We start from the raw sequence: 26936 nt of genomic DNA, 5'->3' as shown, positions 1-26936 counted from the left end.
CCTCCCCCCCTCTCTCCCCCCTCTCTCCTACCCCTCCCCTCCCCCTCTCCATCCCCCTCTCCATCCCCCTCTCCATCCCCCTCTCCATCCCCCTCTCCTCCACCTCTCCCTCCCCCCTCTCTCTCCCCCTCCCCCTCTCTTCCCCCTCTCCATCTGCTTCTCCCTCCCCTCCCCTCCCCCTCCCACTCCACCTCTCTCTCCCCTCCCCCTCTCCCCCTCTCCATCTGCTTCTCTCCCACGCCCTCCCCCTCTCCCTCCCCCTCTGTCCCTCCCCCTCCCTCTCCCCCTCTCTCCCTCCCTCCCTCCCCCTCCTCTCCTCCTCTTCCTCTCCCCTCCCCCTCTTCCCCTCCCCCTCTTCCCCTCCCCCTCTTCCCCTCCCCTCTTCCCCTCCCCTCTTCCCCTCCCCTCTTCTCCTCCCCCCTCTTCCCCCCTCCCCCCTCTTCCCCCCTCCCCCCTCTCCTGCACCCCCTCCCAAATGATGTTCCAGACTGAGATTCTCTCTCTCTCTCTCTCTCACGGCATTACAGACTGATTCTCTCTCTCTCTCTCTACATTACAGACTGAGATTCTCTCTCTCTCATGACGTTACAGACTGAGATTCTCTCTCTCTGTCTCTCCATGTAAATAACATTACAGACTGAGATTCTCTCTCTCTCACGGCATTAGAGACTGAGATTCTCCCCCCCCCTCTCTCTCATGACATTACAGACAGATTCTCTCTCTCTCATGACATTAGAGACTGAGATTCTGTCTCTCTCTCATGACATTACAGACTGAGGTTCTCTCTCTCTCATGGCATTACAGACTGAGATTCTCTCTCTCTCTCTCTCTCATGACATTAGAGACTGAGATTCTGTCTCTCTCTCATGGCATTACAGACTGAGGTTCTCTCTCTCTCTCTCATGGCATTACAGACTGAGGTTCTCTCTCTCTCTCTCTCTCTCATGGCATTACAGACTGAGATTCTCTCTCTCTCTCTCACGGCGTTAGAGACTGAGATTCTCTCTCTCTCTCTCTCCATGTAAATAACATTACAGACTGAGATTCTCTCTCTCTCACGGCGTTAGAGACTGAGATTCTCTCTCTCTCTCTCACATGACGTTACAGACTGAGATTCTCTCTCTCTCATGGCATTAGAGACAGATTCTCTCTCTCATGGCATTAGAGACTGAAATTCTCTCTCTCTCTCTCTCTCTCACGGCATTAGAGACTGAGATTCTCTCTCTCTCTCTCATGACATTACAGATTCTCATGACATTAGAGACTGAGATTCTCTCTCTCTCATGACATTACAGACTGAGATTCTCTTTCTCTCTCATGGCATTACAGACTGAGATTCTCTCTCTCTCACGGCATTAGAGACTGAGATTCTCTCTCTCTCTCTCTCTCTCTCTCCATGTAAATAACATTACAGACTGAGATTCTCTCTCTCTCTCTCATGACATTACAGACAGATTCTCTCTCATGACATTAGAGACTGAGATTCTCTCTCTCTCATGGCATTATAGACTGAGATTCTCTCTCTCTCTCATGGCATTACAGACTGAGATTCTCTCTCTCATGGCATTACAGACTTAGATTCTCTCTCTCTCTCTACATTACAGACTGAGATTCTCTCTCTCTCATGGCTTTACAGACTGAGATTCTCTCTCTCTCTCTACATTACAGACTGAGATTCTCTCTCTCTCATGGCATTACAGACTGAGATTCTCTCTCTCATGACATTACAGACTGAGATTCTCTCTCTCAGGGTGTTAGAGACTGAGATTCTCTCTCTCTCTCACATGACTTTACAGACTGAGATTCTCTCTCTCTCTCTCTCCCCCCATGTAAATAACATTACAGACAGATTCTCTCTCTTTCTTTCTCTCTCTCATGACATTAGAGACTGAGATTCTCTCTCTCTCACGGTGTTAGAGACTGAGATTCTCTCTCTCTCATGACATTACAGACTGAGATTCTCTCTCTCATGGCATTACAGACTTAGATTCTCTCTCTCTCTCTACATTACAGACTGAGATTCTCTCTCTCTCATGGCTTTACAGACTGAGATTCTCTCTCTCTCTCTACATTACAGACTGAGATTCTCTCTCTCATGACATTACAGACTGAGATTCTCTCTCTCAGGGTGTTAGAGACTGAGATTCTCTCTCTCTCTCACATGACTTTACAGACTGAGATTCTCTCTCTCTCTCTCTCTCCCCATGTAAATAACATTACAGACAGATTCTCTCTCTTTCTTTCTCTCTCTCATGACATTACAGACTGAGATTCTCTCTCTCTCTCTCTCCCCCCATGTAAATAACATTACAGACAGATTCTCTCTCTTTCTTTCTCTCTCTCATGACATTACAGACTGAGATTCTCTCTCTCTCACGGTGTTAGAGACTGAGATTCTCTCTCTCTCATGACATTAGAGACTGAGATTCTCTCTCTCTCACGGTGTTAGAGACTGAGATTCTCTCTCTCTCATGACATTAGAGACTGAGATTCTCTCTCTCTCACGGCGTTAGAGACTGAGATTCTCTCTCTCTCATGACATTACAGACTGAGATTCTCTCTCTCTCTCTCCATGTAAATAACATTACAGACTGAGATTCTCTCTCTCATGGCATTACAGACTTAGATTCTCTCTCTCTCTCTACATTACAGACTGAGATTCTCTCTCTCTCATGGCTTTACAGACTGAGATTCTCTCTCTCTCTCTACATTACAGACTGAGATTCTCTCTCTCTCATGGCATTACAGACTGAGATTCTCTCTCTCATGACATTACAGACTGAGATTCTCTCTCTCAGGGTGTTAGAGACTGAGATTCTCTCTCTCTCTCACATGACTTTACAGACTGAGATTCTCTCTCTCTCTCTCTCCCCCCATGTAAATAACATTACAGACAGATTCTCTCTCTTTCTTTCTCTCTCTCATGACATTAGAGACTGAGATTCTCTCTCTCTCACGGTGTTAGAGACTGAGATTCTCTCTCTCTCATGACATTACAGACTGAGATTCTCTCTCTCTCACGGCGTTAGAGACTGAGATTCTCTCTCTCTCTTTTCCTTTCTTTCTTTCTTCACTTTGGACTACGATTGGGACTGGAAGACTGGGATCAGTTGGCTTGTTTTTGGACCTTGCTTTCTCGTTCAGGAGAATCCTGGGTGCCATATTCTAAAAGAACGGGATTGAGCTACAGAGCATCTGGAAACGTTGGAGGGATTGGAGGGGCTGCAGTAGTTGGGACAGATTGAGCAGATGGGAGCTGTTTCCCGTGAAGTGGAGGAGACCTGACAGATATTTATAAATTCTCAACAGGCATATTTACATTGGATTGTCAGTCTGTTTCCCAGGCGAGGGAGGGTATATGTTTAAGGTGAGAGGGGGAAGGTTTAAATGAAACCTTTATTCCATGGTTCACTATCTTGTATCCTTTACCCCTCCCGCCTATTGTTTCTCAACTTCTTACTTCATCCTCCCCCTCCCTCTCACCTGCCAGTGTGTCCTCCTCCCCCTCCCCCACTCACCCACCTTCCTCCTCACCTGGTCTCACCTGTCCCCTGTCAGCCTGTCCTTCTCCCCGTCCCCCACCCACCCACCTTCCCCCTCACCTGTCACCTGTCAGCCTGTCCTGTCCCCCCTCTCTTGCCCCCCTCTCTCGCCCTCCCTCGCCCCACTCTCTCTCCCCCCTCTGTCTCCCCCTCTCTCTCCCCCCTCCCCCATCTCTCTCGCCCCCTCTCTTACCCCCCTCACCTTCCCTCTCTCGCCTCCCTCTCACCTCCCCTCTCTCGCCCCCTCTCTCTCCACCCTTTCACCTCTCCTCTCTCGCCCCTCTCTCTCGCCCCCCCTCTCTCGCCCCCTCTCTCTTCTGCCCCCCTCTCTCTCACCCCTCTCTCTCTCGCCCCCACTCTCGCCCCCCCTTTGTTGCCCCCTCTCTCTCATCCCCTCTCTCTCGCCCCCCTCTCTCTCACCCCTCCGCTCTCGCCCCCCTCTCGACCCTCTCTCTCGCCCTCCCCCTCACCTCCCTCTCTCTCCCCTTCTCTCGATCCCTCTCTTGCCCTTCTCTCTCGCCCTCCCCTCTTGCCCTCCCCTCTCGCCCTCCCCTCTCTCACTCTTCCCTCTCTCTCGCCCCCCTCTCGACCCCCTCTCTCGCCCCCCCTCGCCCCACTCTCTCTCATCCCACTCTCGCCCCACTCTCTTGCCCCCATCTCTCTTGCCCCCTCTCTCTCACCCCGTCTCGCCCTTTCTCTCGCCCCCTCTCCCCCCTCTCGCCCCCCCCTTCGCCCTCCCCTCTCTCGCCCCCCCGTCACCTTCCCCTCTCTCTTGCCGGTCTCTCTCTTGCCCCCCTCTCTCGACCCCCTCTCTCGCCCCCTCTCTCGACCCCCTCTCTCGCCCCCTCTCTCGCCCGCTCTCTCGCCTCCCCTTGCCCCATCTCTCTCCCTCCCCTCTCTCTTGCTCCCCCTCTCTTGACCCCCTCTTTCGCCCTCACCTCTCTCGCTCCCTCACCCTCGCCCCCTCGCCTCCCACTCTCGCACCCCCCCTTTGTTGCCCCCTCTCTCTCATCCCCTCACTCTCGCCCCCCTCTCTCGCCCTCCCCCTCACCTCCCTCTCTCTCCCCCTTCTCTCGACCCCTCTCTCACCCTCCCCTCTCGCCCTCCCCTCCTCTCTCGCCCTCCCCTCCTCTCTCGCCCTCCCCTCCTCTCTTGCCCTCCCCTCTCACCCTCCCCTCCTCTCTCATCCCCCTCTCTCGCCCCCCTCTCTCTCACCCCTCCGCTCTCGCCCCCCTCTCGACCCTCTCTCTTGCCCTCCCCCTCACCTCCCTCTCTCTTCCCTTCTCTCGATCCCTCTCTTGCCCTTCTCTCTCGCCCTCCCCTCTTGCCCTCCCCTCTCGCACTCCCCTCTCTCACTCTTCCCTCTCTCTCGCCCCCCTCTCAACCCCCTCTCTCGCCCCCCCTCGCCCCACTCTCTGTCATCCCACTCTCGCCCCACTCTCTTGCCCCCATCTCTCTTGCCCCCTCTCTCTCACCCCGTCTCGCCCTTTCTCTCGCCCCCCCCTTTCGCCCTCCCCTCTCTCGCACCCTCCCCTCTCTCGCCCCCCCTGTCACCCTCCCCTCTCTCTTGCCCCTCTCTCTTGCCCCCCTCTCTCGACCCCCTCTCTCGCCCCCTCTCTCGACCCCCTCTCTCGCCCCCCTCTCTCGCCCGCTCTCTCGCCCCCCTTTCTTGCCCCCTCTCTCTCGCCCTCTCTCGACCCCCTCTCTCGCCCCCTCTCTCGACCCCCTCTCTCGCCCCCTCTCTCGCCCGCTCTCTCGCCCCCCTTTCTCGCCCCCCCTTTCTCGCCCCCTCTCTCTCGCCCTCTCTCGCCCCCTCTCTCACCCCCTCTCTCGCCCCTCTCCCCCTCTCTTGCCCCCCCTCGCTCTCCCCTCTCGCCCCCTCTCTCTCTCCCTCCTCTCTCGCACCCCTCGCCCCTCTCTCTCGCACCCCTCTCTCTCCCTCCTCTCTTGGCCCCCTCTCTCGCCCTCCCCTCTCGCCCCCCCCCTTGCCCCATCTCTCTCCCTCCCCTCTCTCTTGCTCCCCTCTCTTGACCCCCTCTTTCGCCCTCACCTCTCTCGCTCCCTCACCCTCGCCCCCTCGCCTCCCACTCTCGCACCCCCCCTTTGTTGCCCCCTCTCTCTCATCCCCTCTCTCTCGCCCCCCTCTCTCGCCCCCCCGACCCTCTCTCTCGCCCTCCCCCTCACCTCCCTCTCTCTCCCCCTTCTCTCGACCCCTCTCTCACCCTCCCCTCTCGCCCTCCCCTCCTCTCTCGCCCTCCCCTCTCACCCTCCCCTCCTCTCTCGCCCTCCCCTCCTCTCTCGCCCTCCCCTCCTCTCTCGCCCCCCTCTCTCGCCCTCCCCTCGCGCCCTCCCCTCTCTCGCCCTCCCCACTCGCCCTCCTCTCTCACGCCCCCTCTCTCACGCCCCCTCTCTCGCCCTCCCCTCTCGCCCTCCCCTCTCTCTCACCCCTCTCCCCCTCTCTTGCCCCCCCCTCGCTCTCCCCTCTCGCCCCCTCTCTCTCTCCCTCCTCTCTCGCGCCCCTCGCCCCTCTCTCTCGCACCCCTCTCTCTCCCTCCTCTCTTGGCCCCCTCTCTCGCCCCCCCCTTGCCCCATCTCTCGCCCTCCCCTCTCTCTTGCTCCCCCTCTCTTGACCCCCTCTTTTGCCCTCACGTCTCTCGCTCCCTCACCCTCGCCCCCTCGCCTCCCACTCTCGCCCCCCCCTTTGTTGCCCCCTCTCTCATTCCCTCTCTCTCGCCCCCCCTGACCCTCTCTCTCACCCTCCCCCTTACCTCTCTCTCTCTCCCCCTTCTCTCGACCCCTCTCTCACCCTCCCCTCTCGCCCTCCCCTCCTCTCTCGCCCTCCCCTCTCACCCTCCCCTCTTCTCTCGCCCTCCCCTCTTCTCTCGCCCTCCCCTCCTCTCTCGCCCTCCCCTCCTCTCTCGCCCTCCCCTCTCTCGCCCTCCCCTCTCTCGCCCTCCCCTCCTCTCTCGCCCTCCCCCTCCTCTCTCGCCCTCCCCCTCCTCTCTCGCCCTCCCCTCCTCTCTCGCCCTCCCCCTCCTCTCTCGCCCTCCCCTCCTCTCTCGCCCCCCTCTCTCGCCCTCCCCACTCGCCCTCCTCTCTCACGCCCCCTCTCTCGCCCCCTCTCTCGACCTCCCTCTCTCTCAGCCCTCCCTCTCGCCCACCCCTCTCTCGCACTCCCCTCTTACCCCCGCTTGCCCCCTCTCTCACCCTCCCCTCCCTCTTGCCCCCCTTCTCTTGACCCCCTCTCTTGCCCTCACCTCTCTCGCTCCCTCCCCCTCGCCCCCTCGCCTCCTTCCCCCTCGCCCCCCTCGCCTCCAACTCTCACCCCCCCCCTTTGTTGCCCCCTCTCTCTCATCCCCTCTCTCTCGCCCCCTCTCTCTCACCCCTCTGCTCTCGCCCCCCCTTGACCCTCTCTCTCGCCCTCCCCCTCACCTCCCTCTCTCTCCCCCTTCTCTCAACCCATCTCTTGCCCTTCTCTCTCGCCCTCCCCTCTCTCACTCTTCCCTCTCTCGCCCTCCCCCTCCTCTCTCGCCCTCCTCTCCCACGCCCCCTCTCTCGACCCCTCTCTCGACCCCTCTCTCGACCTCCCCCTCGCCCACCCCTCTCTCGCCCCCCCTCGACCCTCTCTCTCGCCCTCCCCCTCACCTCCCTCTCGCTCCCCCTTCTCTCGACCCCTCTCTCACCCTCCCCTCTCGCCCTCCTCTCTCGCCCTCCCCTCTCTCACCCTCCCCTCTCTCGCCCTCCCCTCTCTCGCCCTCCCCTCCCTCGCCCTCCCCTCCTCTCTCGCCCTCCTCTCTCGCCCTCCCCTCTCTCCCTCCCCTCCCCTCTCGCCCTCCCCTCCTCTCTCGCCCTCCCCTCTCTCGCCCTCCCCTCTCTCGCCCTCCCCTCCTCTCTCGCCCTCCTCTCTCGCCCTCCCCTCTCTCCCTCCCCTCCCCTCTCGCCCTCCCCTCCTCTCTCGCCCTCCCCTCTCTCGCCCTCCCCTCTCTCGCCCTCCCCTCTCTCGCCCTCCCCTCTCTCGCCCTCCCCTCCTCTCTCGCCCTCCCCTCCTCTCTCGCCCTCCCCTCCTCTCTCGCCCTCCCCTCTCTCGCCCTCCCCTCTCTCGCCCTCCCCTCCTCTCTCGCCCTCCCCTCCTCTCTCGCCCTCCCCCTCCTCTCTCGCCCTCCCCCCTTTCTCGCCCCCCTCTCTCGCCCCCCCTCTCTCGCCCCCCTCTCTCGCCCCCCCTCTCGCCCTCCCCACTCGTCCTCCTCTCTCACGCCCCCTCTCTCGCCCCCTCTCTCAACCTCCCTCTCTCTCACCCTTCCCTCTCGCCCACCCCTCTCTCGCCCACCCCTCTCTCGCCCCCCTCTCTCGCCCTCCCCTCTCTCTTGCCCCTCTTGCTCCCTCTCTTGGTCCCCCTCTCGCTCTCCCCTCTCGCCCCCCCTTGCCCCCTCTCTCGCCCTCCCCTCTCTCTTGCCCCCCTCTCTTGACCCCCTCTCTCGCCCTCACCTCTCTCGCTCACTCCCCCCTCGCCCCCCTCGCCCCCCCCTTTGTTGCCCCCTCTCTCATCCCCTCCTCTCTCGCCCTCCCCCTCCTCTCTCGCCCTCCCCTCCTCTCTCGCCCTCCCCTCCCCTCTCGCCCTCCCCAGTCGCCCTCCTCTCTCACGCCCCCTCTCTTGCCCCCTCTCTCGACCTCCCTCTCTCTCACCCCTCCCTCTCGCCCACCCCTCTCTCGCCCCCTCTCTCTCTCTCCCTCCTCTCTCGCACCCCTCGCCCCTCTCTCTCGCACCCCTCTCTCTCCCTCCTCTCTTGGCCCCCTCTCTCGCCCTCCCCTCTCGCTCCCCCTGCCCCATCTCTCGCCCTCCCCTCGCTCTTGCTCCCCCTCTCTTGACCCCCTCTTTCGCCCTCACGTCTCTCGCTCCCTCACCCTCGCCCCCTCGCCTCCCACTCTCGCCCCCCCCTTTGTTGCCCCCTCTCTCTCGCCCCCCCCTCGACCCTCTCTCCCGCCCTCCCCCTTACCTCTCTCTCTCTCCCCCTTCTCTCGACCCCTCTCTCACCCTCCCCTCCTCTCTCGCCCTCGCCTCTCACCCTCCCCTCCTCTCTCGCCCTCCCCTCCTCTCTCGCCCTCCCCTCTCTCGCCCTCCCCTCCTCTCTCGCCCTCCCCCTCCTCTCTCGCCCTCCCCTCCTCTCTCGCCCCCCTCTCTCGCCCTCCCCTCTCGCCCTCCCCACTCGCCCTTCTCTCTCACGCCCCCTCTCTTGCCCCCTCTCTCTCACCCCTCCCTCTCGCCCACCCCTCTCTCGCCCACCCCTCTCTCGCCCTCTCCTCTCTCACCCTCCCCTCTCTCTTGCCCCTCTTGCCCCCTCTCTTGGCCCCCTCTCTCGCCCTCCCCTCTTACCCCCCCTTGCCCCCTTTCTCACCCTCCCCTCTCTCTTGCCCCCCCTCTCTTGACCCCCTCTCTTGCCCTCACCTCTCTCGCTCCCTCCCCCTCGCCCCCTCGCCTCCTTCCCCCTCGTCCCCCTCGCCTCCCACTCTCGCCCCCCCTTTGTTGCCCCCTCTCTCTCATCCCCTCTCGCCCCCTCTCTCTCATCCCTCTGCTCTCGCCCCCCCTCGACCCTCTCTCTCGCTCTCCCCCTCACCTCCCTCTCTCTCCCCCTTCTCTCAACCCCTCTCTTGTCCTTCTCTCTCGCCCTCCCCTCTCTCGCCCTCCCCTCTCTCGCCCTCCCCTCTCTCGCCCCCTCTCTCGCCCCCTCTCTCGACCTCCCTCTCGCCCACCCCTCTCTCGCCCACCCCTCTCTCGCCCTCCCCTCTCTCGCCCTCCCCTCTCTCGCCCCTCTCTCGCCCTCCCCTCTCTCTTGCCCCCTCTCTCGCCCCCCCTCGACCCTCTCTCTCGCCCTCCCCCTCACCTCCCTCTCGATCCCCCTTCTCTCGACCCCTCTCTCACCCTCCTCTCTCGCCCTCCCCTCTCTCGCCCTCCCCTCTCTCGCCCTCCCCTCTCTCGCCCTCCCCTCTCTCGCCCTCCCCTCCTCTCTCGCCCTCCTCTCTCGCCCTCCTCTCTCGCCCTCCCCTCTCGCCCTCCCCTCCCCTCTCGCCCTCCCCTCCTCTCTCGCCCTCCCCTCCTCTCTCGCCCTCCCCTCCTCTCTCGCCCTCCCCTCTCTCGCCCTCCCCTCTCTCGCCCTCCCCTCTCTCGCCCTCCCCTCCTCTCTCGCCCTCCCCTCCTCTCTCGCCCTCCCCTCCTCTCTCGCCCTCCCCTCCTCTCTCGCCCTCCCCTCTCTTGCCCTCCCCTCTCTCGCCCTCCCCTCCTCTCTCGCCCCCCCCTCTCTCGCCCTCTCCACTCGTCCTCCTCTCTCACGCCCCCTCTCTCGCCCCCTCTCTCAACCTCCCTCTCTCTCACCCTTCCCTCTCGCCCACCCCTCTCTCGCCCACCCCTCTCTCGCCCACCCCTCTCTCGCCCACCCCTCTCTCGCCCCCCTCTCTCACCCCCCTCTCTCGCCCTCCCCTCTCTCTTGCCCCCTTGCTCCCTCTCTTGGTCCCCTCTCTCGCCCTCCCCTCTCGCCCCCCCCTTGCCCCCTCTCTCGCCCTCCCCTCTCTCTTGCCCCCCTCTCTTGACCCCCTCTCTCGCCCTCACCTCTCTCGCTCCCTCCCCCTCGCCTCCCTCGCCTCCCACTCTCGCCCCCCTCGCCTCCCACTCTCGCCCCCCCTTTGTTGCCCCCTCTCTCATCCCCTCTCTCTCACCCCTCCTCTCTCGCCCTCCCCTCTTGCCCTCCCCTCTCGCCCTCCCCTCTCTCACTCTTCCCTCTCTCTTGCCCCCCTCTCGACCCCCTCTCTCGCCCCCCTCGCCCCACTCTCTCTGATCCCACTCTCGCCCCACTCTCTTGCCCCCATCTCTCTTGCCCCCTCTCTCTCACCCCGTCTCGCCCTTTCTCTCGCCCCCCCTTTCGCCCTTTCCTCTCTCGCGCCCTCCCCTCTCTCGCCCCCCCTGTCACCCTCCCCTCTCGCCCCTCTCTCTCGACCCTCTCTCGACCCCCTCTCTCGCCCCCCTTTCTCGCCCCCTCTCTCTCGCCCCCCTCTCTCTCGCCCTATCTCTCGCCCCCTCTCTCGACCCCCTCTCTCGCCCCCTCTCTCTCGCCCCCTCTCTTGCCCCCTCTCTCGCCCCCTCTCTCACCCCTCTCCCCCTCTCTTGCCCCCCTCGCTCTCCCCTCTCGCCCCCTCTCTCTCCCTCCTCTCTCGCACCCCTCGCCCCTCTCTCTCGCACCCCTCTCTCTCCCTCCTCTCTTGGCCCCCTCTCTCGCCCTCCCCTCTCGCCCCCCCCTTGCCCCATCTCTCTGCCTCCCCTCTCTCTTGCTCCCCCTCTCTTGACCCCCTCTTTTGCCCTCACCTCTCTCGCTCCCTCACCCTCGCCCCCTCGCCTCCCACTCTCGCCCCCCCTTTGTTGCCCCCTCTCTCTCATCCCCTCTCTCTCGCCCCCCCTCGACCCTCTCTCTCGCCCTCCCCCTTACCTCTCTCTCTCTCCCCCTTCTCTCGACCCCTCTCTCACCCTCCCCTCTCGCCCTCCCCTCCTCTCTCGCCCTCGCCTCTCACCCTCCCCTCGCCTCTCACCCTCCCCTCCTCTCTCGCCCTCCCCTCCTCTCTCGCCCTCCCCTCTCTCGCCCTCCCCTCTCTCGCCCTCCCCTCTCTTGCCCCCTCTCTCGCCCCCTCTCTCTCGCCCCCTCTCTCTCGCCCCCTCTCTCTCGCCCTCTCTCTCGCCCCCTCTCTCGCCCCCTCTCTCGACCCCCTCTCTCGCCCCCTCTCTCGCCCCCTCTCTTGCCCCCTCTCTCGCCCCTCTCCCCCTCTCTTGCCCCCCCTCGCTCTCCCCTCTCGCCCCCTCTCTCTCTCCCTCCTCTCTCGCACCCCTCGCCCCTCTCTCTCGCACCCCTCTCTCTCCCTCCTCTCTTGGCCCCCTCTCTCGCCCCCCCGCCCCATCTCTCTCCCTCCCCTCTCTCTTGCTCCCCTCTCTTGACCCCCTCTTTCGCCCTCACCTCTCTCGCTCCCTCACCCTCACCCCCTCGCCTCCCACTCTCGCACCCCCCCTTTGTTGCCCCCTCTCTCTCATCCCCTCTCTCTCGCCCCCCTCTCTCGCCCTCCCCTCTCGCTCCCCCTGCCCCATCTCTCGCCCTCCCCTCGCTCTTGCTCCCCCTCTCTTGACCCCCTCTTTCGCCCTCACGTCTCTCGCTCCCTCACCCTCGCCCCCTCGCCTCCCACTCTCGCCCCCCCCTTTGTTGCCCCCTCTCTCTCGCCCCCCCTCGACCCTCTCTCTCGCCCTCCCCCTTACCTCTCTCTCTCTCCCCCTTCTCTCGACCCCTCTCTCACCCTCCCCTCCTCTCTCGCCCTCGCCTCTCACCCTCCCCTCCTCTCTCGCCCTCCCCTCCTCTCTCGCCCTCCCCTCTCTCGCCCTCCCCTCCTCTCTCGCCCTCCCCCTCCTCTCTCGCCCTCCCCCCCTCTCTCGCCCCCCTCTCTCGCCCTCCCCTCTCGCCCTCCCCACTCGCCCTTCTCTCTCACGCCCCCTCTCTTGCCCCCTCTCTCGACCTCCCTCTCTCTCACCCCTCCCTCTCGCCCACCCCTCTCTCGCCCACCCCTCTCTCGCCCTCTCCTCTCTCACCCTCCCCTCTCTCTTGCCCCTCTTGCCCCCTCTCTTGGCCCCCTCTCTCGCCCTCCCCTCTTACCCCCCCTTGCCCCCTCTCTCACCCTCCCCTCTCTCTTGCCCCCCCTCTCTTGACCCCCTCTCTTGCCCTCACCTCTCTCGCTCCCGCCCCCTCGCCTCCTTCCCCCTCGCCCCCCTCGCCTCCCACTCTCGCCCCCCCCTTTGTTGCCCCCTCTCTCTCATCCCCTCTCTCTCGCCCCCTCTCTCTCATCCCTCTGCTCTCGCCCCCCCTCGACCCTCTCTCTCGCTCTCCCCCTCACCTCCCTCTCTCTCCCCCTTCTCTCAACCCCTCTCTTGTCCTTCTCTCTCGCCCTCCCCTCTCTCGCCCTCCCCTCTCTCGCCCTCCCCTCTCTCGCCCTCTCCTCTCTCGCCCTCCCCTCCTCTCTCGCCCTCCCCTCCCCTCTCGCCCTCCCCTCTCTCGCCCTCTCCTCTCTCGCCCTCCCCTCCTCTCTCGCCCTCCCCCTCCTCTCTCGCCCTCCCCCTCCTCTCTCGCCCCCCTCTCTCGCCCTCCTCTCTCACGCCCCCTCTCTCGCCCCTTCTCTCGACCCCTCTCTCGACCTCCCTCTCGCCCACCCCTCTCTCGCCCCCCTCTCTCACCCTCCCCTCTCTCTTGCCCCCTCTCTCGCCCCCCTCTCTCGCCCCCTCTCTCGACCCCTCTCTCGACCTCCCTCTCGCCCACCCCTCTCTCGCCCCCCTCTCTAACCCTCCCCTCTCTCTTGCCCCCTCTCTCGCCACCCTCTCTCGCCCCCCCCGACCCTCTCTCTCGCCCTCTCCCTCACCTCCCTCTCTCTCCCCCTTCTCTCGACCCCTCTCTCGCCCTCCTCTCTCGCCCTCCTCTCTCGCCCTCCTCTCTCGCCCTCCCCTCTCGCCCTCCCCTCTCGCCCTCCCCTCTCTCGCTCTCCCCTCCTCTCTCGCCCTCCCCTCTCTTGCCCTCCCCTCCTCTCTCGCCCTCCCCTCCCCTCTCGCCCTCCCCTCTCTCGCCCTCTCCTCTCTCGCCCTCCCCTCCTCTCTCGCCCTCCCCCTCCTCTCTCGCCCCCCTCTCTCGCCCTCCTCTCTCACGCCCCCTCTCTCGCCCCCTCTCTCGACCCCTCTCTCGACCTCCCTCTCGCCCACCCCTCTCTCGCCCCCCCCTCTCTCGCCCCCCTCTCTCACCCTCCCCTCTCTCTTGCCCCCTCTCTCGCCCCCCTCTCTCGCCCCCCCCGACCCTCTCTCTCGCCCTCTCCCTCACCTCCCTCTCTCTCCTCCTTCTCTCGACCCCTCTCTCACCCTCCTCTCTCGCCCTCCTCTCTCGCCCTGCCCTCTCGCCCTCCCCTCTCGCCCTCCCCTCTCGCCCTCCCCTCTCTCGCTCTCCCCTCCTCTCTCGCCCTCCCCTCTCTTGCCCTCCCCTCCTCTCTCGCCCTCCCCTCCCCTCTCGCCCTCCCCTCTCTCACCCTCCCCTCCTCTCTCGCCCTCCCCTCTCTCGCCCCCCTCTCTCTCGCCCCCCCTCTCTCGCCCCCTCTCCCCTCTCTTGCCCCCCCTCTCGCCCTCCCCTCTCTCGCCCTCCCCTCTCTCGCCCTCCCCTCTCTCGCCCTCCCCTCTCTCGCCCTCCCCTCTCTCGCCCCCTCTCTCTCTCCCTCCTCTCTTGCCCCCTTGCCCCTCTCTTGCGCCCTCTCGCCCTCCCCTCTCTCGCCCTCCCCTCTCTCGCCCCCTCTCTCTCGCCCCCTCTCTCTCTCCCTCCTCTCTTGCCCCCTTGCCCCTCTCTTGCCCCCTCTCGCCCTCCCTCCTCTCGCCCTCCCCTCTCTCGCCCTCCCCTCTCTCGCCCTCCCCTCTCTCGCCCTCCCCTCTCTCGCCCCCTCTCTCTCGTCCCCTCTCTCTCTCCCTCCTCTCTTGCCCCCTTGCCCCTCTCTTGCCCCCTCTCGCCCACCCCTCTCTCGCCCTCCCCTCTCTCGCCCTCCCCTCTCTCGCCCCCTCTCTCTCTCCCTCCTCTCTCGCCCCCTCGCCCCCCTCTCTCTCGCCCCCCTCTCTCTCGCCCCCTCTCTCTCGCCCCCTCTCTCTCGCCCCCTCTCTCTCGCTCTCTCTCTCCCTCCTCTCTCGCCCCCCCTGCCCCTCTCTCTCTTGCCCCCTCTCTCGCCCTCCCCTCTCTCCCCCCTCTTGTCCCCTCTCTCGTCCCCTTTGCCCCGCCTCCCCCTCCCCTCCCCCCTCTCGCCCCCCTTTTCTCTCCCCCCTCTTTTCTCTCCCCCCTCTTTTCTCTCCCCCCTCTCTCACCCTCCCCCCTCTCTCCCCCTCCCCCCTCTTGCCCCCCCTGTCTTGCCCCCCCGTCGCATCCCCCTCTCTCGCTACCCCTGCCTCTCGAACCACCTCCCTTCCCCCCCCGCCCCTCTCTGTTTCTCTCTGTCTCTCCACTCATCTGGTCCCTGCAGGAACTTTGGATTATAGATCATCGGGTCCTGTAGATGATAGTGTCCGGTTAATTTGTCCTTTTCAGATTTTTTTTTTTACCAATTTGAGTTCTACCGGTATTGTTTCGCTGACTTTGAAAGTCTGACTATTCTGAAGAGTGCAGCGTTTCCAAACCGATCTGTCTCACATCTCTGAAGGTACCCAAAGAAGCTGGTTCAGACATACTCCGTCTTCCCCAATCAGGATGAGATGAGTGATGTGGTGGTGCAGCCATACAACTCTCTGCTGACACTGAAGAGACTGACTCAAAATGCAGACTGTGTGGTAAGTCAGCCCACGTCAACGGGGTCCGTTTCAGGTGGGAGGTGCTGTGCAATGATTTGCTGTCCAGGACTCAGATGCTGTTGTGTGATTTTTGTTTGAAGGTTGTTCTTGACAACACAGCACTCAATCGGATTGCCACAGACAGGCTTCACATCCAAAACCCGTCCTTTTCCCAGATCAATCAGCTGGTAAGTAAAACCTGGTGCTCACTTGCTCGCTTAGACATCCAGAAAATAGAGCTTATTGGCCGGAGAACTGGGAGATTGGTGAAAGGAAATGTGTTGACCCTGACTGAATGCCCTCTCTCGCCCCTTCTCTCTCGCCCCTTCTCTCTCGCCCCTCTCTCTCTCCCTCCTCTCTCTCCCCCCCTCGCCCCTCTCTCTCTCGCCCCCTCTCTCGCCCTCCCCTCTCTCCCCCCCTTGCCCCCCTCTTGTCCCCTCTCTCGTCCCCTCTCTCGTCCCCAACTCACGTCCCCAACTCACGCACGCTCTCCGTTGGCCCCAAATCACGGAGACTCTCCCATCGTCCCCGACTCACGGACGCTCTCCCATCATCCCTGACTCACGGACACTCTCCCGTCATCCCCTCACGGACACTCTCCCGTCATCCCCGACTCGCGGACCCTCTCCCGTCATCCCCGACTCACGGACACTCTCCTCCACCCCGACTCACAGACACTCTCCCGTCCTCCCCGACTCACGGACACTCTCCTCCACCCCGACTCACGGACACTCTCCTCCACCCTGACTCACGGACACTCTCCTCCACCCTGACTCACAGAGACTCTCCCGTCGTCCCCGACTCGCGGACACTCTCCCGTCGTCCCCTCACGGACACTCTCCTGTCGTCCCCGACTCACAGACACTCTCCCGTCGTCCCCGACTCACGGACACTCTCCTCCACCCCGACTCACAGAGACTCTCCCGTCGTCCCCGACTCACGGACGCTCTCCCATCATCCCTGACTCACGGGCACTCTCCCGTCGTCCCCTCACGGACACTCGCCCGTCATCCCCGACTCACGGACACACTCCCGTCATCCTCTCACGGACACTCTCCCGTCGTCCCTGACTCACGGGCACTCTCCCGTCATCCCCTCACGGACACTCTCCCGTCATCCCCGACTCGCGGACCCTCTCCCGTCATCCTCTCATGGACACTCCCGTCCTCCCCGACTCACGGAGACTCTCCCGTCCTCCCCGACTCACGGACACTCTCCTCCACCCCGACTCACAGAGACTCTCCCGTCATCCCCGACTCACGGACGCTCTCCCATCATCCCTGACTCACGAACACTCTCCCGTGGTCCCCTCACGGACACCCGCCCGTCATCCCCGACTCGCGGACACACTCCCGTCATCCTCTCACGGACACTCTCCCGTCGTCCCCGACTCACGGACACTCTCCCCCACCCCGACTCACAGAAACCCTCCCGTCGTCCCCTCACAGACACTCTCCCATCGTCCCCGACTCACGGACGCTCTCCCGTCGTCCCTGAATCACGGACACTCTCCCGTCCTCCCCGACTCGCGGACACACTCCCGTCGTCCCCTCACAGACACTCTCCCGTCGTCCCCGAATCACAGACACTCTCTCGTCCTCCCCAACTCACGGACACTCTCCCGTCGTCCCCGACTCACGGAGACTCTCCCGTCGTCCCCGACTCACGGACACTCTCCCGTCGTCCCCGACTCACGGACACTCTCCCGTCGTCCCCGACTCACGGACGCTCTCCCGTCGTCCCCGAATCACGGACACTCTCCCGTCCTCCCCGACTCGCGGACACACTCCCGTCGTCCCCTCACAGACACTCTCCCGTCGTCCCCGAATCACAGACACTCTCTCGTCCTCCCCAACTCACGGACACTCTCCCCCACCCCGACTCACGGGCACTCTCCCGTCGTCCCCGACTCACGGACACTCTCTCGTCCTCCCCGACTCACGGACACTCTCCCATCGTCCCCGAATCACAGACACTCTCTCGTCCTCCCCGACTCACGGACACTCTCCCGTCATCCCTGACTCACAGACACTCTCCCGTCCACCCCGACTTACGGGCACTCTCCCGTCCTCTCGGACACTCTCCCGTCATCCCCGACTCACAGACACTCTCCCCCACCCCGACTCACGATCACTCTCCCGTCGTCCCCGACTCATGGACACTCTCCCATCCTCCCCCGCTCACGGAGACTCTCCCGTCCTCCCCGACTCACGGACGCTCTCCTGTCGTCCCCGGCTCTCGGACACTCTCCCACCGTCCCCCAATCACAGACACTCTCCCGTCATCCTCTCACGGACACTCTCCCGTCATCCCCGACTCGCGGACCCTCTCCCGTCATCCTCTCATGGACACTCCCGTCATCCCCGACTCGCGGACCCTCTCCCGTCATCCTCTCATGGACACTCCCGTCCTCCCCGACTCACGGAGACTCTCCCGTCCTCCCCGACTCACGGACACTCTCCTCCACCCCGACTCACAGAGACTCTCCCGTCATCCCCGACTCACGGACGCTCTCCCATCATCCCTGACTCACGAACACTCTCCCGTGGTCCCCTCACGGACACCCGCCCGTCATCCCCGACTCGCGGACACACTCCCGTCATCCTCTCACGGACACTCTCCCGTCGTCCCCGACTCACGGACACTCTCCCCCACCCCGACTCACAGAAACCCTCCCGTCGTCCCCTCACAGACACTCTCCCATCGTCCCCGACTCACGGACGCTCTCCCGTCGTCCCTGAATCACGGACACTCTCCCGTCCTCCCCGACTCGCGGACACACTCCCGTCGTCCCCTCACAGACACTCTCCCGTCGTCCCCGAATCACAGACACTCTCTCGTCCTCCCCAACTCACGGACACTCTCCCGTCGTCCCCGACTCACGGAGACTCTCCCGTCGTCCCCGACTCACGGACACTCTCCCGTCGTCCCCGACTCACGGACACTCTCCCATCGTCCCCGACTCACGGACGCTCTCCCGTCGTCCCCGAATCACGGACACTCTCCCGTCCTCCCCGACTCGCGGACACACTCCCGTCGTCCCCTCACAGACACTCTCCCGTCGTCCCCGAATCACAGACACTCTCTCGTCCTCCCCAACTCACGGACACTCTCCCCCACCCCGACTCACGGGCACTCTCCCGTCGTCCCCGACTCACGGACACTCTCTCGTCCTCCCCGACTCACGGACACTCTCCCATCGTCCCCGAATCACAGACACTCTCTCGTCCTCCCCGACTCACGGACACTCTCCCGTCATCCCTGACTCACAGACACTCTCCCGTCCACCCCGACTTACGGGCACTCTCCCGTCCTCTCGGACACTCTCCCGTCATCCCCGACTCACAGACACTCTCCCCCACCCCGACTCACGATCACTCTCCCGTCGTCCCCGACTCATGGACACTCTCCCATCCTCCCCCGCTCACGGAGACTCTCCCGTCCTCCCCGACTCACGGACGCTCTCCTGTCGTCCCCGGCTCTCGGACACTCTCCCACCGTCCCCGAATCACAGACACTCTCCCGTCGATCCCAACTCACGGACACTCTCCCATCGTCCCCGACTCACAGACACTGTCCCGTCCTCCCCTCACAGACACTCTCCCGTCCCCCTCGACTCACGGACACTCTCCCGTCCTCCCCGACTCACGGACACTCTCCCGTCCTCCCTGACTCACGGAGACTCTCCCGTCCTCCCCGACTCACGGACACTCTCCCGTCCTCCCCGACCCACGGACACTCTGCTGTCGTCTCCGACTCACGGAGACTCTCCCGTCCTCCCCGACTCACGGACACTCTCCCGTCATCCCCGACTCACGGGCACTCTCCCGTCCTCCCCAACTCACGGACACTTTCCCGTCGTCCCCGAATCACAGACACTCTCTCGTCCTCCCTGACTCACAGACACTCTCCCGTCGTCCCCGACTCACGGACACTCTCTTGTCGTCCCCGACTCGCGGAGACTCTCCCGTCCTCCCCGACTCACGGACACCCTCCCGTCGTCCCCGGCTCACGGGCACTCTCCTGTCCTCCCCGACTCACGGACACTCTCTTGTCGTCCCCGACTCATGGAGACTCTCCCGTCATCCCCGACTCACAGACACTCTCCCCCACCCCGACTCACGGGCACTCTCCCGTCGTCCCCGACTCACGGACACTCTCCTGTCATCCCTGACTCACGGACACTCTCCCGTCCTCCCCGACTCACGGACACTCTCCCGTCGTCCCCGAATCACAGACACTCTCTCGTCCTCCCCGACTCACGGACACTCTCCCGTCCTCCCTGACTCACGGAGACTCTCCCGTCCTCCCCGACTCACGGACACTCTCCCGTCCTCCCCGACCCACGGACACTCTGCTGTCGTCTCCGACTCACGGAGACTCTCCCGTCCTCCCCGACTCACGGACACTCTCCCGTCATCCCCGACTCACGGGCACTCTCCCGTCCTCCCCAACTCACGGACACTTTCCCGTCGTCCCCGAATCACAGACACTCTCTCGTCCTCCCTGACTCACAGACACTCTCCCGTCGTCCCCGACTCACGGACACTCTCTTGTCGTCCCCGACTCGCGGAGACTCTCCCGTCCTCCCCGACTCACGGACACCCTCCCGTCGTCCCCGGCTCACGGGCACTCTCCTGTCCTCCCCGACTCACGGACACTCTCTTGTCGTCCCCGACTCATGGAGACTCTCCCGTCATCCCCGACTCACAGACACTCTCCCCCACCCCGACTCACGGGCACTCTCCCGTCGTCCCCGACTCACGGACACTCTCCTGTCATCCCTGACTCACGGACACTCTCCCGTCCTCCCCGACTCACGGACACTCTCCCGTCGTCCCCGAATCACAGACACTCTCTTGTCCTCCCTGACTCACGGACACTTTCCCGTCGTCCCCGACTCACGGACACTCTCTTGTCGTCCCCGACTCGCGGAGACTCTCCCGTCCTTCCGACTCACGGACACTCTCCCGTCCTCCCCGACTCACGGACACTCTCCTGTTGTCCCCGAATCACAGACACTCTCTCGTACTCCCCGACTCACGGACACTCTCCCGTCCTCTCAGACACTCTCCCGTCATCCCCGACTCAGAGACACTCTCCCCCACCCTGACTCACGGGCACTCTCCCGTCGTCCCCGACTCATGGATGCTCTCCCGTCGTCCCCTGCTCATGGAGACTCTCCCGTCCTCCCCAACTCACATTCACTCTCCTGTCGTCCCCGACTCACGGACACTCTCCCGTCGTCCCCTCACGGACACACTCCCGTCGTCCCTGACTCACGGACACTCTCCCGTCATCCCCTCACGGACACTCTCCCGTCGTCCCCGACTCACGGACGCTCTCCCGTCGTCCCCGGCTCTCGGACACTCTCCCGTCGTCCCCGAATCACAGACAGTCTCCCGTCGTCCCCGAATCACAGACACTCTCCCGTCATCCCCGACTCACGGACACTCTCCCGTCATCCCCGACTCACGGACACTCTCCCGTCGTCCCCGAATCACAGACACTCTCTCGTCCTCCCCGACTCACGGACACTCTCCCGTCCTCTCGGACACTCTCCCGTCATCCCCGACTCGCAGACAGTCTCCCCCACCCCGACTCACGGGCACTCTCCCGTCGTCCCCAACTTATGGACACTCTCCCGTCCTCCTCAACTCACATACACTCTCCCGTCCTCCCCGACACACGGACACTCTCCCGTCGTCCCCGACTCACGGGCACTCTCCCATCGTCCCCGACTCATGGACACTCTCTCGTCCTCCCCGACTCACGGGCACTCTCCCGTCGTCCCCGACTCACGGACACTCTCCCGTCGTCCCCAGCTCACGGACACTCTCCCGTCCTCCCCGACTCACAGACACTCTCCCGTCGTCCCCGACTCACGGACACTCTCCCGTCCTCCCCGACTCACGGACACTCTCTTGTCGTCCCCGACTCGCGGAGACTCTCCCGTCCTCCCCGACTCACGGACACTCTCCCGTCCTCCCCGACTCACGGACACTCTCCCGTTGTCCCCGAATCACAGACACTCTCTCGTCCTCCCCGACTCACGGATACTCTCCCGTCCTCTCAGACACTCTCCCGTCATCCCCGACTCACAGACACTCTCCCCCACCCCGACTCACGGGCACTCTCCCATCGTCCTCGACTCATGGACGCTCTCCCGTCCTCCTCCGCTCACGGAGACTCTCCCGTCCTCCCCGACTCACGGGCACTCTCCCGTCGTCCCTGACTCATGGACGCTCTCCCGTCGTCCCCTGCTCATGGAGACTCTCCCGTCCTCCCCGACTCACGGACACTCTCCCGTCGTCCCCGACTCACGGACGCTCTCCCGTCGTCCCCTCACGGACACACTCCCGTCGTCCCTGACTCACGGACACTCTCCCGTCGTCCCCGACTCACGGACACTCTCCCGTCGTCCCTGACTCACGGACACACTCCCGTCGTCCCCGACTCACGGACACTCTCCCCCACCCCGACTGATGGACACTCTCCCCCACCCCGACTCACGGACACTCTCCCGTCCTCCCCAACTCACGGACACTCTCCCTTCCTCCCGGACTCACGGACACACTCCCGTCGTCCCTGACTCACAGACGCTCTCCCGTGCTCCCTGACTCACAGACACTCTCCCGTCGTCCCTGACTCACAGACGCTCTCCCATGCTCCCTGACTCACAGACACTCTCCCGTTGTCCCCGAATCACAGACACTCTCCCGTCGTCCCTGACTCACAGACGCTCTCCCGTGCTCCCTGACTCACAGACACTCTCCCGTCGTCCCTGACTCACAGACGCTCTCCCGTGCTCCCTGACTCACTGACGCACTCTGACCTCGCTGACAAGGTGTTTTTGCCTACAGAACTGCCAGTCACTGGATGTTTTTTTTTTGTTTTCGCCATTTTGTATAAACCTTCGAAACTGTGTGTCAATCCTTGGGCTTTCTAAGATACTCACACCACCCTGTCTGCAACCAGCAGTCAAAGTTACTGAGATCCCATTTCTTCTGCATTCTGATGTTCGGTCTGCACAACAACTGAACCTCTTGACCACGTTTGCATGCTCTGATGCATTCAGTTGCTTCCAGATTATTGTTGGATCAGATATTTGCTTTAGGAAGCAGGTGTACCTCATAAAGTTGCTGCTGATTATATCAAGACTGACGTGGGAACTCCTTCCTGACTTCCAGCCAGTGTCAGACTGCTCTCATCAGTCCCTGTAAACAGGGTAGCTGATTCCCCAGCAACATCACACTCGTTCTACCCGGATGGTGCCCCTCAACGTTTCCCACTTCCCCCCCACAGCCTGCTCTTCCCCTTATCTACTTCACTCGTTTCCAGTTTGGACAGGGGTTTTGAGCGGAAGTAAAAGCAGTTCGTCATTTTGACACGTTGGACATTTGACATGCAAATGTGTGGGAACAAGCTCCTCGCTTTTTTCCCACAATCTGTCATCAGGCAGACAGTAGTGCAGTATAAGATCAGGGACTTAGGCTGGATAACAGCCTGTTTTCCCAGGTTGTGAGACTGCTGAACACTCTGCCTCTACAGTACACGCTCCTTGCATTCAAAGTTCAGAGTAAAATTTACTGTCAGAGTACAGACATGTCACCCACACACAGCCCTGAGATTCTCTGAGCTGCTGGCATGCTCAGCAAATCTATAGAATAGTAACTGTAAACAGGATCAAAGGAAGATTAGCCAGAGTGCAGGAGGCAAATAAATGTGCAAATGCAAATGTGAGTTGATTGCAATGAGTAACGAGGCCGTGAAATAACAGGATAAAGAGACCTTAAAGTGGCTGCGGGTGCGTCTCAATAGATAAGTGTAGTTGTCCCCTTTTGTTCAAGAGCCTGATGGTTGAGGGATAATAACTGTTCCTGAACCTGGTGGTGTGGGTCCTGAGGCTCCTGTACCTTCTTCCTGATGGTTGAGTGGTAATAACTGTTCCTGAACCTGGTGGTGTGGGTCCTGAGGCTCCTGTGTCTCCTTCCTGATGGTTGAGAGGTAATAACTGTTCCTGAACCTGGTGGTGTGGGTCCTGAGGCTCCTGTACCTCCTTCCTGATGGTTGAGGGGTAATAACTGTTCCTGAACCTGGTGGTGTGGGTCCTGAGGCTCCTGTGTGTTCTACCTGATGGCAGCAGCAACAAGAGAGCAAGGCCTGGGTGGTAAGGATCTCTGATGATGGACGCTGCTTTCCTACGACCGCGTGTCATGTCGATGTGCTCGATGGTGGGGGAGCGCTTTACTTGTGATGTGTTGGGCCGACTCTGCTACCTTTTATAGGATTCTCCTTTCAAGTGCATTGGTGTGTCCATACCAGGCTGTGATGCAGACAGTCAGTACGGTCTCCACCACACATCTGCAGAAGTTTCGGATGTTCACATCGAATCTCGGCACACTTCTAATAGTGATATGAAAAGGTTTCAGAAAGGTACAATTTAGTGTCAGAGAAATGTTTTCAAAATACATCCTGAAATGCTTTTCCTTCACAACCATCCACAAAATCAGAAGAGCGCCCCAAAGGATAAACAACAGTCAAATGTTAGCACCCTAAAGTCCCCCCCACCTCCCTCACCCCCGCCCCTAAGCGGCAGCAAGCAACAATCCCTCCTCCCCCACCACACAAAAAAACACCGCCACTCATCACCGAGCACTAAGCGTGACCGAGGCAACGGTAGAGACACAGACCTGCGTTACCCCAAAGACTGCTCGTTCACCCGGAATCCGCTATATATATATATATATATATAGCGGGTTTTCCCCGCCATCCGAAGTTAGAGCGTTCCTATGAAACGGTTCATAAGCCAGAATGTCGTAAAGTGAATAAGCAGTTACCATTTATTGATATGGGAAAAATTTTTGAGCGTTCCCAGACTGAAAAATAACCTACAAAATCATGCCAAATAATACATAAAACCTAAAATAACAGTAACATATAGTAAAAGCAGGAATGATATGAAAAATACACAGCCTATATAAAGTAGAAATACTTTTCTGCAGTGAAAATCTTGCGGGAGCACTCTCGGCAGAAACACTCTCTCCAGTAACCTTTAAGCTATGAAGCTGCTGAATCATACCAAATAACACGTAAAAATACACAGCCTATATAAAGTAGAAATAATGTATGTACAGTGTAGTTTCACTTACCGGAATCAGGAAGACTCCAATAAATTGCAGTTTTGTCACAGTTAAACACTTGCTTATACGAATAACCACCTGACACAGTCGGCAATCGCCTCTGATCTGGGCCGACATTTACGTGCAGGGTGGCACCTAATTAATTAGCATGTTTATTTCAGCTTTTTTCTTAAAGATGTGCTGGGTGCGCCCCGGCCACCGCTGCACCGCTGCGTTCTTCGCGGCAATGTATCGGTCCGCGGCCCGGAGGCTGGGGACCACTGCTTAAACTATGATGCTGCCCTCACCTCAGAAACCGATCAAACCACCCAAGATAAATTCCACTTTCATCACCATCGTCCAGTGCTTTCTGTTTCAGCTTGTTCAAAAGACTGACTGATTTCTCCTTAAGTATAAGAAAACTTAACGGAGCACCACGCTTTGTACACCGATCAATCCACTCAAGCAGTAGACTTTCCATTTTATCCATTATTGGATGCCAACTAAGAGACCACTTTGCTACGAGCAGAACCAACAGTAACATGGGCAGCTTTTAAAATTCTTTCTCTCTGCGTATAAATAGTGTAAATGGTGGACACAGGCAAGTTCAACGCGCGGACAATGTCCTTACTTCGTTCACCACGATGGAAACGCTTAATTATGTCTAGTTTTACGCTTAGTGTAACACCCTTATGAGCTCTTTTAGGCTTTTCTGATACCTTAGAACTCATCTTGCTAATGGATGCACAAAATAAATCAAGATAAAGCACATGTTTAAGCAATGCCGGCTAGAATGCTGTTCCGGGGAAGGAGCCTGGCTGCTTGGGCACGCGCTGCCTCTTTTCGCGCTCTGCTTGTTTTCGTAACAGTGAAAACACCTACTGTTAGCGAAAACAGGTAACTAATGTAGGTCTTTTGTAACAGCGAGGTGTCATAAGGTGAACGTTTGGAAAACGGCCATCTGTGTGTGTGTGTATGTGTGTGTATTCTCCTCTCCCCTCTCCCCAATAAGGGGAAAAAGAGGTGTCTCCGTTTTCACAGCGAGCGGGGAGGCATAACAAACAACTCGCTAGTTTACAATGTTGAAAGTCCACCACGTTGCCTTTTTTGAACTCTGTGCCCAAAGATCACACGTCTCTGGGCAGACAGCTGCAAATATTATTGTATAGTTAACTGTATGTTGTATGTACACTTTGAAACATAGAAACATAGAAAATAGGTGCAGGAGTAGGCCATTCGGCCCTTCGAATCTGCACCGCCATTTATTATGATCATGGCTGATCATCCAACTCAGAACCCTGTACCTGCCTTCCCTCCATACCCCCTGATCCCCGTAGCCACAAGGGCCATATCTAACTCCCTCTTAAATATCGCCAATGAACTGGCCTCAACTGTTTCCTGTGGCAGAGAATTCCACAGATTCACCACTCTCTGTATGAAGAAGTTTTTCCTAATCTCAGTCCTAAAAGGCTTCCCCTTTATCCTCAAACTGTGACCCCTCGTTCTGGACTTCCCCAACATCGGGAACAATCTTCCTGCATCTAGCCTGTCCAATCCCTTCAGGATTTTATATGTTTCAATAAGATCCCCCCTCAATCTTCTAAATTCCAACGAGTATAAGCCTAGTCGATCCAGTCTTTCATCATATGAAAGTCCTGCCATCCCAGGAATCAACCTGGTGAACCTTCTTTGTACTCCTTCTATGGCAAGAATGTCTTTCCTCAGATTAGGGGACCAAAACTGCACACAGTACTCCAGGTGTTGTCTCACCAAGGCCTTGTACAACTGCAGTAGTACCTCCCTGCTCCTGTACTCGAATCCTCTTGCTATAAATGCCAGCATACCATTTGCCTTTTTCACCGCCTGCTGTACCTGCATGCCCACTTTCAATGACTGGTGTATAATGACACCCAGGTCTCGTTGCACCTCCCCTTTTCCCAATCGGCCACCATTCAGATAATAATCTGTTTTCCTGTTTTTGCCACTAAAGTGGATAACCTCACATTTATCCACATTAAATTGCATCTGCCATGAATTTGCCAACTCACCCAACCTATCTAAGTCACCCTGCATCCTCTTAGCATCCTCCTCACAGCTAACACTGCCGCCCAGCTTCATGTCATCTGCAAACTTGGAGATGCTGCATTTAATTCCCTCGTCTAAGTCATTAATATATATTGTAAACAACTGGGGTCCCAGCACTGAGCCTTGCGGTACCCCACTAGTCACTGCCTGCCATTCTGAAAAGGTCCCGTTTATTCCCACTCTTTGCTTCCTGTCTGCCAACCAATTCTCTATCCACATCAATACCTTACCCCCAATACCGTGCGCTTTAAGTTTGCACACTAATCTCCTGTGTGGGACCTTGTCAAAAGCCTTTTGAAAATCCAAATATACCACACCCACTGGTTCTCCCCTATCCACACGACTAGTTACATCCTTAAAAAATTCTGTGAGATTCGTCAGACATGATTTTCCTTTCACAAATCTATGTCAACTTGTATATCTACAGAATACTGTTTTTTTTTCAATCTGTTAGTATTATTTTCCGTGCTCTGGGTGATATGTGTTTTGCATTTGGTCCCCGAGAAACATTGTTTTGTTTAGCTGTATACACTTGTCCATTTGGATGACAGTAATCTTGAACTACATGGAGAGGAGGTTTTCGTAGAGGCAAGTCTCGTGTTGCAGTACAATCTTAGGAACAGTGGAAATACCTTGCAGCCTTTTCCAATCCAGGTTATTCCCTTTTACTCTGATGGTGAACGAGTGCAGCCACTTATCATCCCTGATGCAATCGTTTTCATCAGCAGAGGGATCCGGGAATACAGGTTGATAATTCATTGAAAGCGGCGTCACAGGAAGATGAGGTGGTAAAGAAAGTGCTGGGCACATTGGCCTTCACGAGTCGAAGTT

The 26936-nt window shown here is 60.3% G+C and overlaps 1 protein-coding gene across 1 annotated transcript in view; it reads left to right on the top strand.

Annotated features, from left to right (window-relative positions):
* Nucleotides 1-26936, top strand: part of tubg1 (tubulin, gamma 1) — a 72587-nt gene that overhangs the window by 25589 nt on the left and 20062 nt on the right. Inside the window, exons 6-7 of the mRNA XM_072249111.1 lie at nucleotides 14772-14898; nucleotides 15000-15086. Coding sequence (XP_072105212.1) covers nucleotides 14772-14898; nucleotides 15000-15086 — 214 coding nt within the window. The remainder of the gene's footprint in view (nucleotides 1-14771; nucleotides 14899-14999; nucleotides 15087-26936) is intronic.

This window comes from Mobula birostris, chromosome X, assembly GCF_030028105.1.
Source record: "Mobula birostris isolate sMobBir1 chromosome X, sMobBir1.hap1, whole genome shotgun sequence".
Taxonomy (NCBI): domain Eukaryota; kingdom Metazoa; phylum Chordata; class Chondrichthyes; order Myliobatiformes; family Myliobatidae; genus Mobula; species Mobula birostris.
Note: the sequence above shows the minus strand (reverse complement) of the source record. Positions and strands in the feature narration are given on the sequence as shown.